This window comes from Misgurnus anguillicaudatus, chromosome 10 (assembly GCF_027580225.2).
Source record: "Misgurnus anguillicaudatus chromosome 10, ASM2758022v2, whole genome shotgun sequence".
NCBI classification, from domain to species: Eukaryota; Metazoa; Chordata; class Actinopteri; order Cypriniformes; family Cobitidae; genus Misgurnus; species Misgurnus anguillicaudatus.
The window spans coordinates 35,735,515-35,749,386 of NC_073346.2; the positions used below are offsets into that span (position 1 = coordinate 35,735,515).

The following is a 13,872-nucleotide window of genomic DNA, read 5'->3' on the forward strand; positions in this document are numbered from 1 at the left end:
AAATAAGGAGGGGGGTCTGCATATTTTTGTTCCTTAGCCTTGGTTTCTTGTTCCAAGTCTTTCAACAGCCTTCTGGCCTGCTTTAAATGTTTACGCAGACTTTCCCCTTCTTTTTTGAACAATGCTAAAATCTCCTGCTCCCTTTCACGTTTTTCTTCTCTTTTTTTGTTTTTCTTACTCATCTCTTTGGTTTTGTAATTTTTAACCAATGTTTCCATCTCCTCACACAATGCCACATCAAAAGTCCCCTCTTCTGGCCATCTGGTGACCATGTTTTTTGTACGTTTTTGCCATTTTTTAGACACTTTATTTATAAGATCCTTACACAATGGATACTTTGATCCCAAAGTTTCAACAGGACTGAATGCCATGTCTTTATTCATAATACAAAAACCCTTAGTACACTTTGTGGGTTTATTGAATTTTATGCGTTCAATTGTTTATTCTCCTATATGTCCCCACAGGTTTTTATGCTTTGAAAGGAGATTGTATAAAATGTTTTCAAATCCAAAACATATCAAACAACAATATCAGCCATCTTTATTTCTTAGTTAAACCTTTATTTTTCATACAGAAACTTTGTTTTGACCAAACCTTCAGTAAGAAACTCGCATTCGTATCAATCCCTTTATTTATTTTTGGGCTCCCTTCATTTTTAGGGCTCATAACGCACACTCTAACCCTTTATTATTTTTAGGGCTTATACATTCAGTCTTTTGTCCCTTTATCTACAGGGCTCATCACTCATCAGTATCCCTATGAATATAGGGCCTATTAAACATTCATAAGTATCCCTTTTAATAGGGCTTATCAAACATTCACACTACACCCACCAGACAGTAATTACACCCCCCTTTTTCAGCCCAAAGGCCTGTCCAAGGGAAACGCTCTCACTGACTGCCAGATGCAGAGTTTATTTAACAGTCTCTCAGCAGCTTGCAACCTCACTCAAAATTCCCACGCTCACAGACACAGACACAGACACAGAGTACTCCAACACTTAAAACCGAAAAACCACACAGTTTTACTTATACACTAAAAACCATTAATCATTTCACCTCCATCCACATGATTAATAAACAATATACAGATAAACACTGTATATCAACTCGTAATATTGATAACACTTCCTCCACACAATATTACTTTATGTGTCCATAACACTTCCTCGACATGTTACATAAACAATACACAGATAACACTTCCTCAACACTGTATATTACCTTATGCAACAATAACACTTCCTCGACAGGACACATAAACAATATACAGATAACACTTCCTCAACACTGTATATTACCTTACACGCGTTCTCTTCACTTACAAATCTGTGTCAAATCACTATGGTCTTAATAGCCAACCCATCAGTAAGTCAATACAGATTCATGCATGCATGCCTTTGTTAAATTGTACCCTTGAAATCAAAACCCCTTTCACATATATGGTTCTTAAATTTAGAAGAGCTTAAATGTCTCACCACTTTGGGCAGTTCTGTCAAACAACACAAACCTAATTTAATAAGCAAAAAGTGCTTACCTTAGTATATGGCCATTCTTGTTTGTGTTGTTCGTCAGGTCCGCCCAGGTGGTTCGGTACTTCAGCCCTTTTCTATCCTGTTCGTGACGCCAAAATGTTGTGGTTTCCCTTTTTCGGATGAAACAATCTTCAATCTTAGGTTTTGATTTCAAAGATGGACTTTATTGTCAGCCAAATAAAGCCGTGAGGAGATCTTGCAAGATCCACTAAAGTTTTACTGTACCCCAAGTGGTATATATAAGCTGGCCTCCCCACCCCATGTACTCCATATATGGTCTAATATTCAGTAACATATGGTTTGTATCATATGGAAAACATATGGCATCACTTTGTCAAGAGTACAGTACGTCTTTTGTCTTAGCCTTCAACATGTAACAACCTTCGCCATGTATAAGAACATACTGCAATGCATGCTGGTAAATTTCATACACACAATGGTGAACTATGGTTATATAGAAAACATAATGGTAAACACACACTAGTAAACTATGATTATATTCATATAGAAAAACATAATGGTAAAGTAAAATTATACTTAATTCCTTTATATTCGGATTAAAACAAACTTCATCAGTGGGGACAAAATTCCTCCCCCCTATTGTAATTAATGGTCATGAATAAAATGGCCTATAATAAAGATATAAGTAAAAATGTCACGCAATACTGCGAAGCAACAGTAAAATCAGGAATGGAGTATTACTCTCAGCGCTTCCGCTCCTGTGTCAGTAGGTGACAATAGGTCAATACACTGAATAAATAAAGCCCATGGTTCGTAATTTATTTTCATGAATAAAAATATTTTAAAATATTTAAAATATTTTTTTTATATTGTTTTTCAAATATCACACTCTGCGTAAATTCAGTGAGCATCAAGAAATTTTCTCATACATTTAAACATTTTAAGAGGGTTTACTCAGTGTTTTGCTAATGTTTGGTGCAATGTGTCACACATCTATGGTTATTTGTATTCAGGTGATTTTATCAGAGCTTTGTATGAGTCAGAGGAGAACTGTGAAGTCGACCCCATGAGAACTCCACCTTCAATACTGCCCGAACATCAAGCCAACCTCCGGATGTGCTGTGAACTTGCCCTCTGCAAAATCGTCAACTCTCATTGGTTTGTATTTAGTTGACTTCGGGGCAGTTTACCAGATAGGGTTTAGATCAGGGGCCTCCAAACTGTTTGTGAGCAAGGGCTACCGCAATGAATAAAACAATCTGGATGGCTACTTTTTTATATGGTCTACACTAAACTTTTTTCTTTTACTTATTTTCTTTTACTTGTTGATATGTTTTATCATTGTTTAAAAGCCAAGCTTATATAAAAATATGTAATAAATAAGGCTATTTATAGGATGTGCTTTGGCCCACGGGTACCATGTTGGAGACCAATGATTTTGATTAATCCAGGACTAGGCCTTAGTTATATTAGAACAATTACGTAGTTTTTGCAAACATACCTTACATAAAACATTACTGGTGTGCATCTTGAGACAAAACACAGCACTGATATATAAGTGCAAGATGTTTTTAAATTACCGTATTTTCCGCACTATAAGGCGCACCGGATTATAAGGCGCACCTTCAATGAATGGCCTATTTTAGATTTTTTTTAATATATAGGGCGCACCGGGTTATAAGGCGCATAGAGTAAGATACTGCAGTCAAACGTTTGACTGGGTTTGCGTTATGCATCCACTAGATGGAGCTGTGCTAATGGGAATGTCAGATAAAGTCAAACTTTATTAAGCTTTCTGAAAACTCAGTTCACAATGGTGACGTTGTTCAAACGTTGATGTGCATATTAACAATTTCTCCCAGCCTTGCTCACTCTTCTCCCAAACGTGGACGGGAATAATTCAGTAAACACGTTGTAAATTAAACAGTCTGATACCCGCGGAAGCGCGCGAGCTGGCCGCCGAAGCGTCCTCGTGCGAGCCGGCCGCCGAAGCGTCCTCGCGCGAGCCGGCCGGAACATTTTAAATGAAACAGTCTGATACCCGCGGAAGCGCTCGAACCGGCCGCCGAAGCGTCCTCGCGCGAGCCGGCCGGAACATTTTGACATTGACCCGGAGTTTGCCTTGATCCATATATAAGGCGCTCTGGATTATAAGGCGCACTGTCATTTTTTAAGAAAATTAAAGGCTTTTAAGTGCGCCTTATAGGGCGGAAAATACGGTACAATGAGGAAAATAAGTATTTGAACACCCTGCTATTTTGCAAGTTCTCCCACTTAGAAATCATGGAGGGGTCTGAAATTGCCATCGTATTCCCATGTGCAGAAAACCACCCCCAAAGCATGATGTTACCACCCCCATGCTTTACAGTTATATTTTGGTCTCATCTGACCACACGACTTTCTCCCGTGACTCCTCTGGATCATCCAAATGGTCATTGGCATACTTAAGACGGGCCTGGACATGTGCTGTTTTAAGTAGGGGAACCTTACAGTCAGGCTTGTGCACAATTCAGAATTTCAGAATTGGCCTCCATTCAATTCATGAATTGGAATTTGAATTGAATTGACTCCGCCCTACAGGAAGTTGAATTTGAATTGGAATTGGAATGACAGGAAGTGGAATTTAATTCATGGCAATTCAAATAAATTCCACAGTCACACAACAGAAAGAATCTCACAAACATTCAGTGTTAGGAAAGTTACTTTGGAAAATTGTTTGGCAACCATTCCAAATACTTGGTTAAAGTAAAGCATTCTGGGAAATGAAGTCATGTTCCACAAAATTACAATTACTAAAAAATGTAACTTTATTATTTGTTATGTGACTAGAGTTTTTAACATTAATTGATGAGGGAAAACATATCCTGTTAATGTAATCTGTACAAGTAGTTCAAACTAATATAATTTATAGAATATGTAATGCAATCACATCTGAAACTTCATTTTTAACACTTCACTTACTGTATAATATGTATATGAATTTCTTTGAATTTCTATTGAATTGCAATTCTGCTTCCTTTAATTCAAATTCGAATTGTAATTCTAGATCCTGTTTTTGACATCAATTCAAATTCAATTCAAATTCAAGAATTGAATTGGAATTTAGGAGTCATTCTCAATTCAATTCTGAATTTTGCACAAGCCTGCTTACAGTACGTGCCATGCATGATTTCAAACCATGCGTCTTAGTGTATTACCAACAGTGACCTTGGAAACGGTGGTCCCAGCTCTTTTCAGGTCATTGACCAGCTCCTCCTGTGTAGTTCTTGCCTAATTTCTCACCTTTCTTAGGATCATTGAGACCCCACGAGGTGAGATGTTGCATGGAGCCCCAGTCTGAGAGAGATTGACAGTCATGTTTAGCTTCATCCATTTTCTTATGATTGCTCCAACAGTGGACCTTTTTTCACCGAGCTGCTTGGCAATTTCCCTGTAGCCCTTTCCAGCCTTGTGGAGGTGTTCAAATTTGTCTCTAGTGTCTTTGGACAGCTCTTTGGTCTTGGCCATGTTAGTAGTTGGATTCTTACTGATTGTATGGGGTGGACAGGTGTCTTTATGCAGCTAACGACCTCAAACAGATGGAGTGGAAGTAGACATTTTAAAGGCAGACTAACAGGTCTTTGAGCGTCAGAATTCTAGCTGATAGACAGGTGTTCAAATACTTATTTACAGCTGTATCATACAAATAAATAGTTTAAAAAATCATATATTGTGATTTCTGGATTTTATTGTTATTATGTCTCTCACAGTGGACATGCACCAATGACAATTTTTAGACCTCTCCATGATTTCTAAGTGGGAAAACTTGCAAAATAGCAGGGTGTTCAAATACTTATTTTCCTCACTGTATGCCAGCTCAAAAATGCATTTTAATCTGGGACTAGGGACTAAACCACCCCATTAAGTTACTGCTTCTTAGGGTCCAAAAATGAAATGTCATTATACTCAGTACATGTAAATGCCAAGCAAAACAAAGTATAACATGTTTTTTGTTCTTTCCAGTGCTTTTCCAAGAGAACTGAAGGAGGTCTTTGCCTCCTGGCGTGTCCGATGTGCAGAGAGAGGGAGGGAAGACATTGCTGATCGACTAATCAGTGGTTCCCTTTTCCTGCGCTTCCTGTGTCCGGCCGTCATGTCCCCGTCCTTATTCAACCTCACGCAGGAATATCCCGACGAGCAGACGTCACGCACACTCACCCTAATAGCCAAAGTCGTGCAGAACCTTGCAAACTTCTCAAAGTCAGTTTGCTTTTTTAAGTCTTTCAACTTTATTGCTATGTCATCTTTGCTGCTATATGAAGAGAAAACTCAACTTAAGCACTCGAAGCATTAGACAGAATAGATGAATTAGGAAAGGTGGCTTGGGTTGCACAATTTTTTTACAACTGGTAAATAATAAGAGTCCGGCATCTACTGTACAGCAATATTTTAAAATCATGTATATCTAAAAGATTTCCAGTGTAGACAACATCAAGTCCACATGCCGAGATGTAAGTCACATCTGGTGTATACACAATGTCTTTAAATATCTGCAGTTGTAACCAAATGGTTGTGGGTTCAAGCCTCATAGTGGTGAACCTCAATGTATTCTTGAGTAAGACATTTCATGGCGACTTTAAAGGACCAAATCAAACCTTTATTAACCAGCGTTTGTTTGCCCTTTTGCTTCGGTATTTGTAGTGTCAGGGTTGCCAGATCCTCGTAACAAAACCAGTCCAATGGCCATTCAAAATTATTTTAAAAGCATTCCAATGACCAAATACCAACAACTAAATCCTTCCATCTCTAACCCAAAGAGAAACATCAACCTGCCGAGAAGTTAAAAGTAGCCCAATTCCGAACTCCATCGAAAGGCAGAGGACCTGGCAACGCTGCCTTGCTTTTAAACAAACTGGTTGCGCAGTGGTCAGCGCCTGACTTTAATTATATGCGCACAGCTTGTGCTGTATGTAGCGGACACGTGTCCACGCTGTCCAACAGTGATGCGAGAGCATGTGACATCACAGACCAACTAATCGATAATGAAATTTGTTGATTTCATCGATTCATTTTTGCAACCCTACAGGGGACCGTTTTAATATTCCTGTTTAACTCATTCCCCGCCAGCCATTTTTTTAAAAAGTTGCCCGCCAGCATTTTTTGTGATTTTCACAAAATGCCCTCCAGGAAAATTTTCTTCTAAAAATATATAAACATACAAATATATCAAATAAGAGAACAAGACCCTCTGCTTTCAATCAAACAATAAACAAACAAAGCGGGGGGAAAAAAACTTTCATTCAATTTTTTTCTAATAAACTCTAAAATATTGGTATTTTTCTTTCAAAATACAATTTTTTTTAAGCAAAAAGCTGAAATAATTGCATTTTTGTGAAGGAATTTTGTTAGAAATCAGATTCAGAACGATTATCAAAGCATACACATAATTTAAACTTAGTAAATAACGTTTTGTCTTCAGTTTTTTTATAAATTGGGTAAGTGCGCCATCTAGTGGATAATCACTGATTAACATAAAATTTAATCAGGAACCTGTTTTTTTTTTATGCAAATGTTTTCTCTTAATTGACGAGATAAATCGTCAATGGCGGGGAAAGAATTTATTAGTTAAATTCATTATGACCTTTGAGGTGTCAGCCTAGATCTTTAACCATTCAAATGTAGCCAACTATGAAACTTCTAATAATAAATAATTCTCATTATCGTCATTGTGAGCATCTGTATCATAGCTCATAGTTTAAAGCACAAAGCTCATGTGATTTCTTTCTAATTCCTCACTGTACTACAGGTTTGGCAGTAAGGAGGAGTACATGTCCTTTATGAATGAGTTTTTAGAGATGGAGTGGGGATCCATGCAGCAGTTCCTCTACGAGATCTCCAATCTAGATAGCGTGAGCAATGCAGGCGGTTTCGAGGGCTACATCGACCTGGGACGCGAGCTTTCCATCTTGCACAGTCTTCTGTGGGAAGTTATGGCACAGCTAAGTAAGGTAGATGCTTTTTAATAACCTTGTAGAAGATTGCTGGGCCTCATTTACTAATTTTATGTAAACCTTGCATAATGTATGTTTACAGGAATTGTGCGTTTTTTATGTCTGTAAGGTCATGTTAATTTTCTCATTGAAAATATTTTGGCTTATGCTGCGTTCCCACCAGCCGCGGTAGAGGCGTCAAGCGCGAGTAATTTTAATGTTAAAGGAATAGTCTACTCATTTTCAATATTAAAATATGTTATTACCTTAACTAAGAATTGTTGATACATCCCTCTATCATCTGTGTGCGTGCACGTAAGCGCTGGAGCGCGCTGCGGCGCTTCGATAGCCCTTCTCACTCTCATAATGGGAGAGGGAGGGTGTTACTGCGCCGAGTCGAAGTACTCCCAAAAGTGCTATTACACCATAAAATATAGTTCCTCTTTTAAATCCGCTTAGAAAAGCGCTACGTTTTATTTTGTACCACCAAACTTGCTCGTATAACTACTCGTCTTAAATAGGAAAAACGTTGATGTGTTTGGTCACTTCTAACTTTATCTCTAAATGGTACCATTGAATGAATGGCGCTAAGCTAAATGCTATTGAAGCGTCGCAGCGCGCTCCAGCGCTTACGTGCACGCACACAGATGATAGAGGGATGTATCAACAATTCTTTGTTAAGGTAATTACTCATTTTCAATATTAAAATATGTTGACTATTCCTTTAAGTCAATGTGAAGACACGTTGACGCCTGTCTGGAGGTCTCGCGGCGCGAATGAGGCATTTAGCGCGGCGAAGTAAACGCGATTCCTCCTCATTCGCATGTCTAGTTTGCGCGAAAGCCGCGAATTGAACATTGCCGTGGCAAACTCGGGAGTTGAAAAATTCGAACTTTGGCGGACAAAGGTGCCGTGTTAACCAATTCAGGAGCTTGGTCTAGTAGTGACGTGATCACAGGAAGTGAGCGGAGCCACAGAAGCCCCTCCCATGATGCGAAATTTCCGTGTGAATGTCTCGATGACTAGAATTTCACGCGCGGCTTTCACGCGTGAATGAAGCTAGTAAACTCAAACTGTTCAAGGGGCAAACTAGGCGCGGTACACGCGAATTTGACGCCTCAAACGCGGCTGGTGTGAACCCACAGTTAAAGTGGGTACGTGAGATGGCAATAATTAAACGCTAATATACTAACAATCCTAACCCTAACACTTAAAGGGGACATTTCACAAGACTTTTTTAAGATGTCAAATAAATCTTTGGTGTCCCCAGAGTACATATGTGAAGTTTTAGCTCAAAATATCATACAAATAATTTATTATAACATTTTAAAATTGTTACTTTGTAGGTGTGAGCAAAAATTTTGTGTGTGTCCTTTTAAATGCAAATGAGCTGATCTCTGCACTAAATGGCAGTGCCGTGGTTGGATGGTGCAGATTAAGGGGTGGTACTATCCCCTTCTGACATCACAAAGGGAGACAAATTTCTTATTTTTTCACATGCTTGCAGAGAATGGTTTACCAAAACTAAGTTACTGGGTTGATCTTTTTCACATTTACTAGGTTGATAAAAGCACTGGGGACCCAAATATAGCATTTAAACATGGAATATTTCAGATTTTCATGAAATGTCCCCTTTAAACTCCATGTGTAGGGTCTCACATACAGTACTGCTTGTTTACTGGAGGATTCACAAAAAAAGTATTTTTGTTGAATAACGTAGCTACGCCTGAAGTGTACAGAAATAGTTTTTTATCTTTTTACACCAAAATGGATATTCAGTTCAGTTGATGGCGCAAAGGTCATATACGGTTCAATACGTCCTAATAAATGTAAACCTTTAATGCACTGCAAAAGCATCTGCCAAATGCATGAATGTAAATGTAAGTCTCTTCCCCTGATACAGTACAGGTGTATGCATGCATAGTAAATGAGGCCCATTATTAATATTAATATACTTATTTTTGATTGGTCATCAGTTTGGTCTCTTGCTTTCTCTCTCTCTATAAACTTACATTTTCCAAAAGGATGCTATCATCAAACTTGGACCATTGCCACGCCTACTAAATGACATCAGCATGGCGCTCCGTAACCCTCATCTCCAGAGGCAGCCCAGCCATCCGACAGACAGACAGCCTCCAGAGAGACAGACGGATAGATTGCTCTCCAGGCCCAGCTTTAACCGAGGCGTCTCGTCTGAGTTTCAGAACCTCATGATGAGAGACCTCAACAGGTAGCGTTTTGTGTCTTTATATGCTTATAGATATTTTACACAGTCTAATAATGAGATTTTCCTACTGCAGTTCGATAGACATCACTCGCTTGCCCTCTCCAACCTCTGCCATGTCCAGCGGCGGAGCTCCCCCATCTCGGCCTGGAATGGGGGGGTTCGCGGATCGAGATCATCCTCACAGAGCCTCATCGAAAGATGTTTTCTATGTCGCCCGCCCCCCGTTGGCCCGGTCTAGTCCCGCGTACTGTACTAGCAGTTCTGATATTACTGATCCAGACCCAAAGGTAAGTCCCAGAGAGAAACGGTTATGTTTAGGTGGAGGTTTTTGCTTCAATATTAGCCCCTTTAATTGAAGAGATTCTTTCATGACTGTGGTCAGTGTGTTTGGTCCGAATTCTCATTTGAATAACAGCTCGCTCCCTAGCACACGTTTCGCCAGCTTTGCTGAGGGTCTGTGTGTTCGCTTTGATCCCGGGGGAGAAGAACCTGCTTACTGCATGGTCAAATACCACACAAGCATGGCGAAAGAGGGCTGCAGGATGATGTGGGTGCTGACAATACATACGAAAGAGAGTTAATCTTGCATCACCATTTGGGGTTCACATACAAACATTAAAGCAATGATTCACCCAAAATGGAAAATTCAGAGACACATTCATGTCGTTTTAAATCTGTGTGCTGTACAGATGTTTTCTGCACAACGTTTTTAGTGGCCACCCCATTAAACTTTTTTTGATAGCTGAAAAAATAATTTTACATAAAAATAGACACACTATACAGTTCATACTTAAAGTATTGGTCAATTTTCATTAAAAAGGGGTCAATATAGTTTACTCACCACCATGTCTTTCAAAATATTAATGTCTTTATTTGTTCAGTCTAGAAGAAATTATGTTTTTTGAAGAAAACATTCCAGGATTTTTCTAATTTTAATGGACACCAACATGTAACAGTTTTAATGCAGTTTAAAATTGGCGTTTCAAAGGACTCTAAATGATCTCAAACGAGGCATAAGGGTCTTATCTAGCGAAACGATAGTCATTTTTGGCAAGAAAAATAAAAAATATGCACTTTTAAACCACAACTTCTCGTCTTTCTCCGGTCTGTGACATTCCAGCACGACACGTAATACGTCATCACGTCAAGAGGTCACGGAGGATGTATGCGAAACTACGCCCCAGTGTGGAGAAAGAGGACCGTTCCGACGTTGTTGTATGTCAAATGATACTAATTAATGTCTTTGTGTCAGTTTATTGTTCAAAATGGTCCGCAAATGTGCATTTCACATATGTAACACGTGACCTTTTCACGGCATTACACAATTACGTGAGGTCATGCTGGCGCATCACAGGACCGGAGTTAGACGAGAGGTTGTGGTTTAAAAGTGCATATTTTTTGTTTTTCTTGTCAAGGGTGACGGTCGTTTCGCTAGATAGGACCCTTATGCCTCGTTTGGGATTGTTTAGAGTCCTTTGAAACTGCAATTTTAAACTGCATTAAACCTGTTACGTGTTGGGGTCCATTAAAGTCCTTTAAAATGAGAAAAATCCTGGAATGTTTTCCTCAAAAAACATAATTTCTTCTCGACTGAACAAAGAAAGACATCAACATTTTGGATGACATGGTGGTGATTAAATTATATGGATTTTTTTTAAAGAAAATTGACTAATCCTTTAAATTTTGGACAGAAGACAATTGTATGACATTTAAATATAAGTCCTTAAGGGATGGTTCACCCCAAATGATAATTAGCCAATGTTTTACTCACCCTGAAACCATTCTAGGTGTTAAGGTGTTTATGACTTTCTTATTTCAGAGTTATGTTAAATAATGTCCTGTCTCTTTTCAGCTTTATAATGGCACTGGATAGTGCCCCCTTTTTAAAGCTCCAAAAAGCACATACATTCATCAAAAACTAGTCCATACGGTTATTAAATGTCTTCTAAAGTGTCGGAGCCAATGGTGTAGTCGGCAGTGCTCCGACATATGGTCCAGACAAACTTTCGGTGACCCGAGTTCGAATTACGGCTTGAAGCTCTTTGCCGATCCCGTACCCATATATCTACCCTGTTCTCTTCTCTCCATCTATATAATAAAGGCAAACATGGCCCAAAAACGTAACTTAAAAAAGTTATGAACTTAACAAACATAAAAATTGACAGAAATTGTCTTCTAATATGAAGCGATGGGCTTTTGGCCTTATGCCTGACTTTTACTCACTCGTGAATACGTGTACAGCCGTAGTTTGTACATAGTTTGAAATATATTTCCTTAAAAAACATTGGTAATACTTTACAATAAGGTTCATTAGGTACACATTAGTTCATGTATTAACTAACATAAACAAACCATGAGCAATACATTTGTTGCAGTATTTATTGATCTTTGTTAATGTTAGTTAATAGAAATAAAGCTATTTCTTGTTTGTTTATTTCAGTTTATACACAGTGCATAAACTAATGTTAACAGGATTTTAATAAAGTATTAGTAATGGCTGAAATTAACATTAACAAAGATGAATAAATGCTGTATAAGTGCAGTTCATTATTGGTTTATGTTAACTAATGTGGTTAACTAACCTTATTGTAAAGTGTTAACAAAACATTGCTGCACCTTTGGTGTATTAATGAAAATGGAGCACTATCCTTTAATAATGGGGCACCATTATAAAGCTGAAAAGACCCAGGATATTATTTAAAGGGATATTTCACCCAAAAATGAAAATTTTGTCATCATTTACTCATTCTCATGTTGTTTCAAACCGGTATAAATTTATTTGTTTCGATGAACATGAATGAAGATATTTTGAGAAAAGTTTGTAACCAAATCGTTCATGAGCCTCCATGCTATTCTTTTTCCTGCTATCGAAGTGAATGGGGCTGATGATCGGTTTGGTTACAAACATTCCTTAAAATATCTTCCTTCGTATTCATCAGAACAAAGAAATTGACACAGGTTTGTAACAACATGAGAGTGAGGAAATTATGACAGATTTTTCATTTTTGGGTGAAGAATCCCGTTAATATAACTTAGACAATGTATGGCTGAAAGTTTATTTTTGGGTGAACTATACAAGGACAAATTTTATGTTGCTTTAATGAGTTAGAGGGCAACCTTTCAATCTTTCTGATGAAGCCAAAGCGGAAGTGACTTAAACTGCAATTCATCGACTGGCCACTAGAGGCTCCAAAAGGGAGTCAATCCCCATAGACCCCCAATGTTAAAATGCCCAACTTTACAGCAGAAAATAATGTTTACAATGTGGTACAAAAATAGTTTTTGGTCTAAATAGCTTATTTTGCCCTACATGACAACTGTGAGGGGGTGAATATTTTTGTAACTCATCCGTTTAAATTATATTAAGCCTGAAATACTGACCGATGGCTGACCAACGACCACCGGCGGAATTAATTGAATATGCTTACCCGTTCATATACCCCGATAGTATATATATATATATATATCTCAGGGGTTTTTCTCCTCCTAGGAGTTTTCCCTCTGGACTAGGTGGGGGTTTTTTCATCCCCTGGAGAGTCCGCTACATTTGGCTTAACTTACTACTTTACCGTATACGTTACATTATTACTATGCTCACTTTTCTATGCTTTTCCTACACCTATTAATGTAAAGCTGCTAACAATTGTGAAATGCGCTAAAATAAATAAAATTGAATTTAATTTAATTGAAAGTTTTGCATAATTAAGGGCGTAGCCACTTGAGTGATGGTTGAACAGCCACTGTTGTCACTAAAGTTGAGCTAGTCGTGCATGGTTTCAGCAACCAGCCACCTCAGTTTTACTACGTCCCACCTCTTTACCCATTTTCGGTTATCCGCGATGTGTAGATGGCGACGGGAAGCCCCCCCAACTATTGGCTTCAAAAAAGCTCTTCACAAACCTATAGGAGACGCCACAGACACACTACGTTCACATTTTTACAGTCTATGGTTTTTTCACCATGGCAGAGGTGGGCACTAAAAACTGTTGTATAGAAAAGATCTATGCATAACAATTTACACCAGCATACAGGTTTAAAACCGAATTTTGCTTTTCGGGTGAATCATTTATTTAAATCTCACATTAATAAACACATAAATGCTGTCTATTCACGTGCGTACCGCCCCACGACCGCTGCGAACGGCAGGTAGCTGCAGCGCTCTCCCCCTAGAGTCTAGATGT

The 13,872-nt window shown here is 38.5% G+C and overlaps 1 protein-coding gene across 13 annotated transcripts in view; it reads left to right on the forward strand.

The window, feature by feature from the left end:
* The window catches only part of syngap1b (synaptic Ras GTPase activating protein 1b), a 198,908-nt gene that overhangs the window by 145,315 nt on the left and 39,721 nt on the right, over positions 1-13,872 (forward strand). For all 13 annotated transcript variants that reach the window (XM_055211197.2, XM_055211184.2, XM_055211194.2 and 10 more), the window contains 5 exons: positions 2,509-2,653; positions 5,498-5,734; positions 7,281-7,482; positions 9,489-9,694; positions 9,765-9,978. In XM_055211197.2, the coding sequence (XP_055067172.1) occupies positions 2,509-2,653; positions 5,498-5,734; positions 7,281-7,482; positions 9,489-9,694; positions 9,765-9,978 (1,004 nt within the window). The remainder of the gene's footprint in view (positions 1-2,508; positions 2,654-5,497; positions 5,735-7,280; positions 7,483-9,488; positions 9,695-9,764; positions 9,979-13,872) is intronic.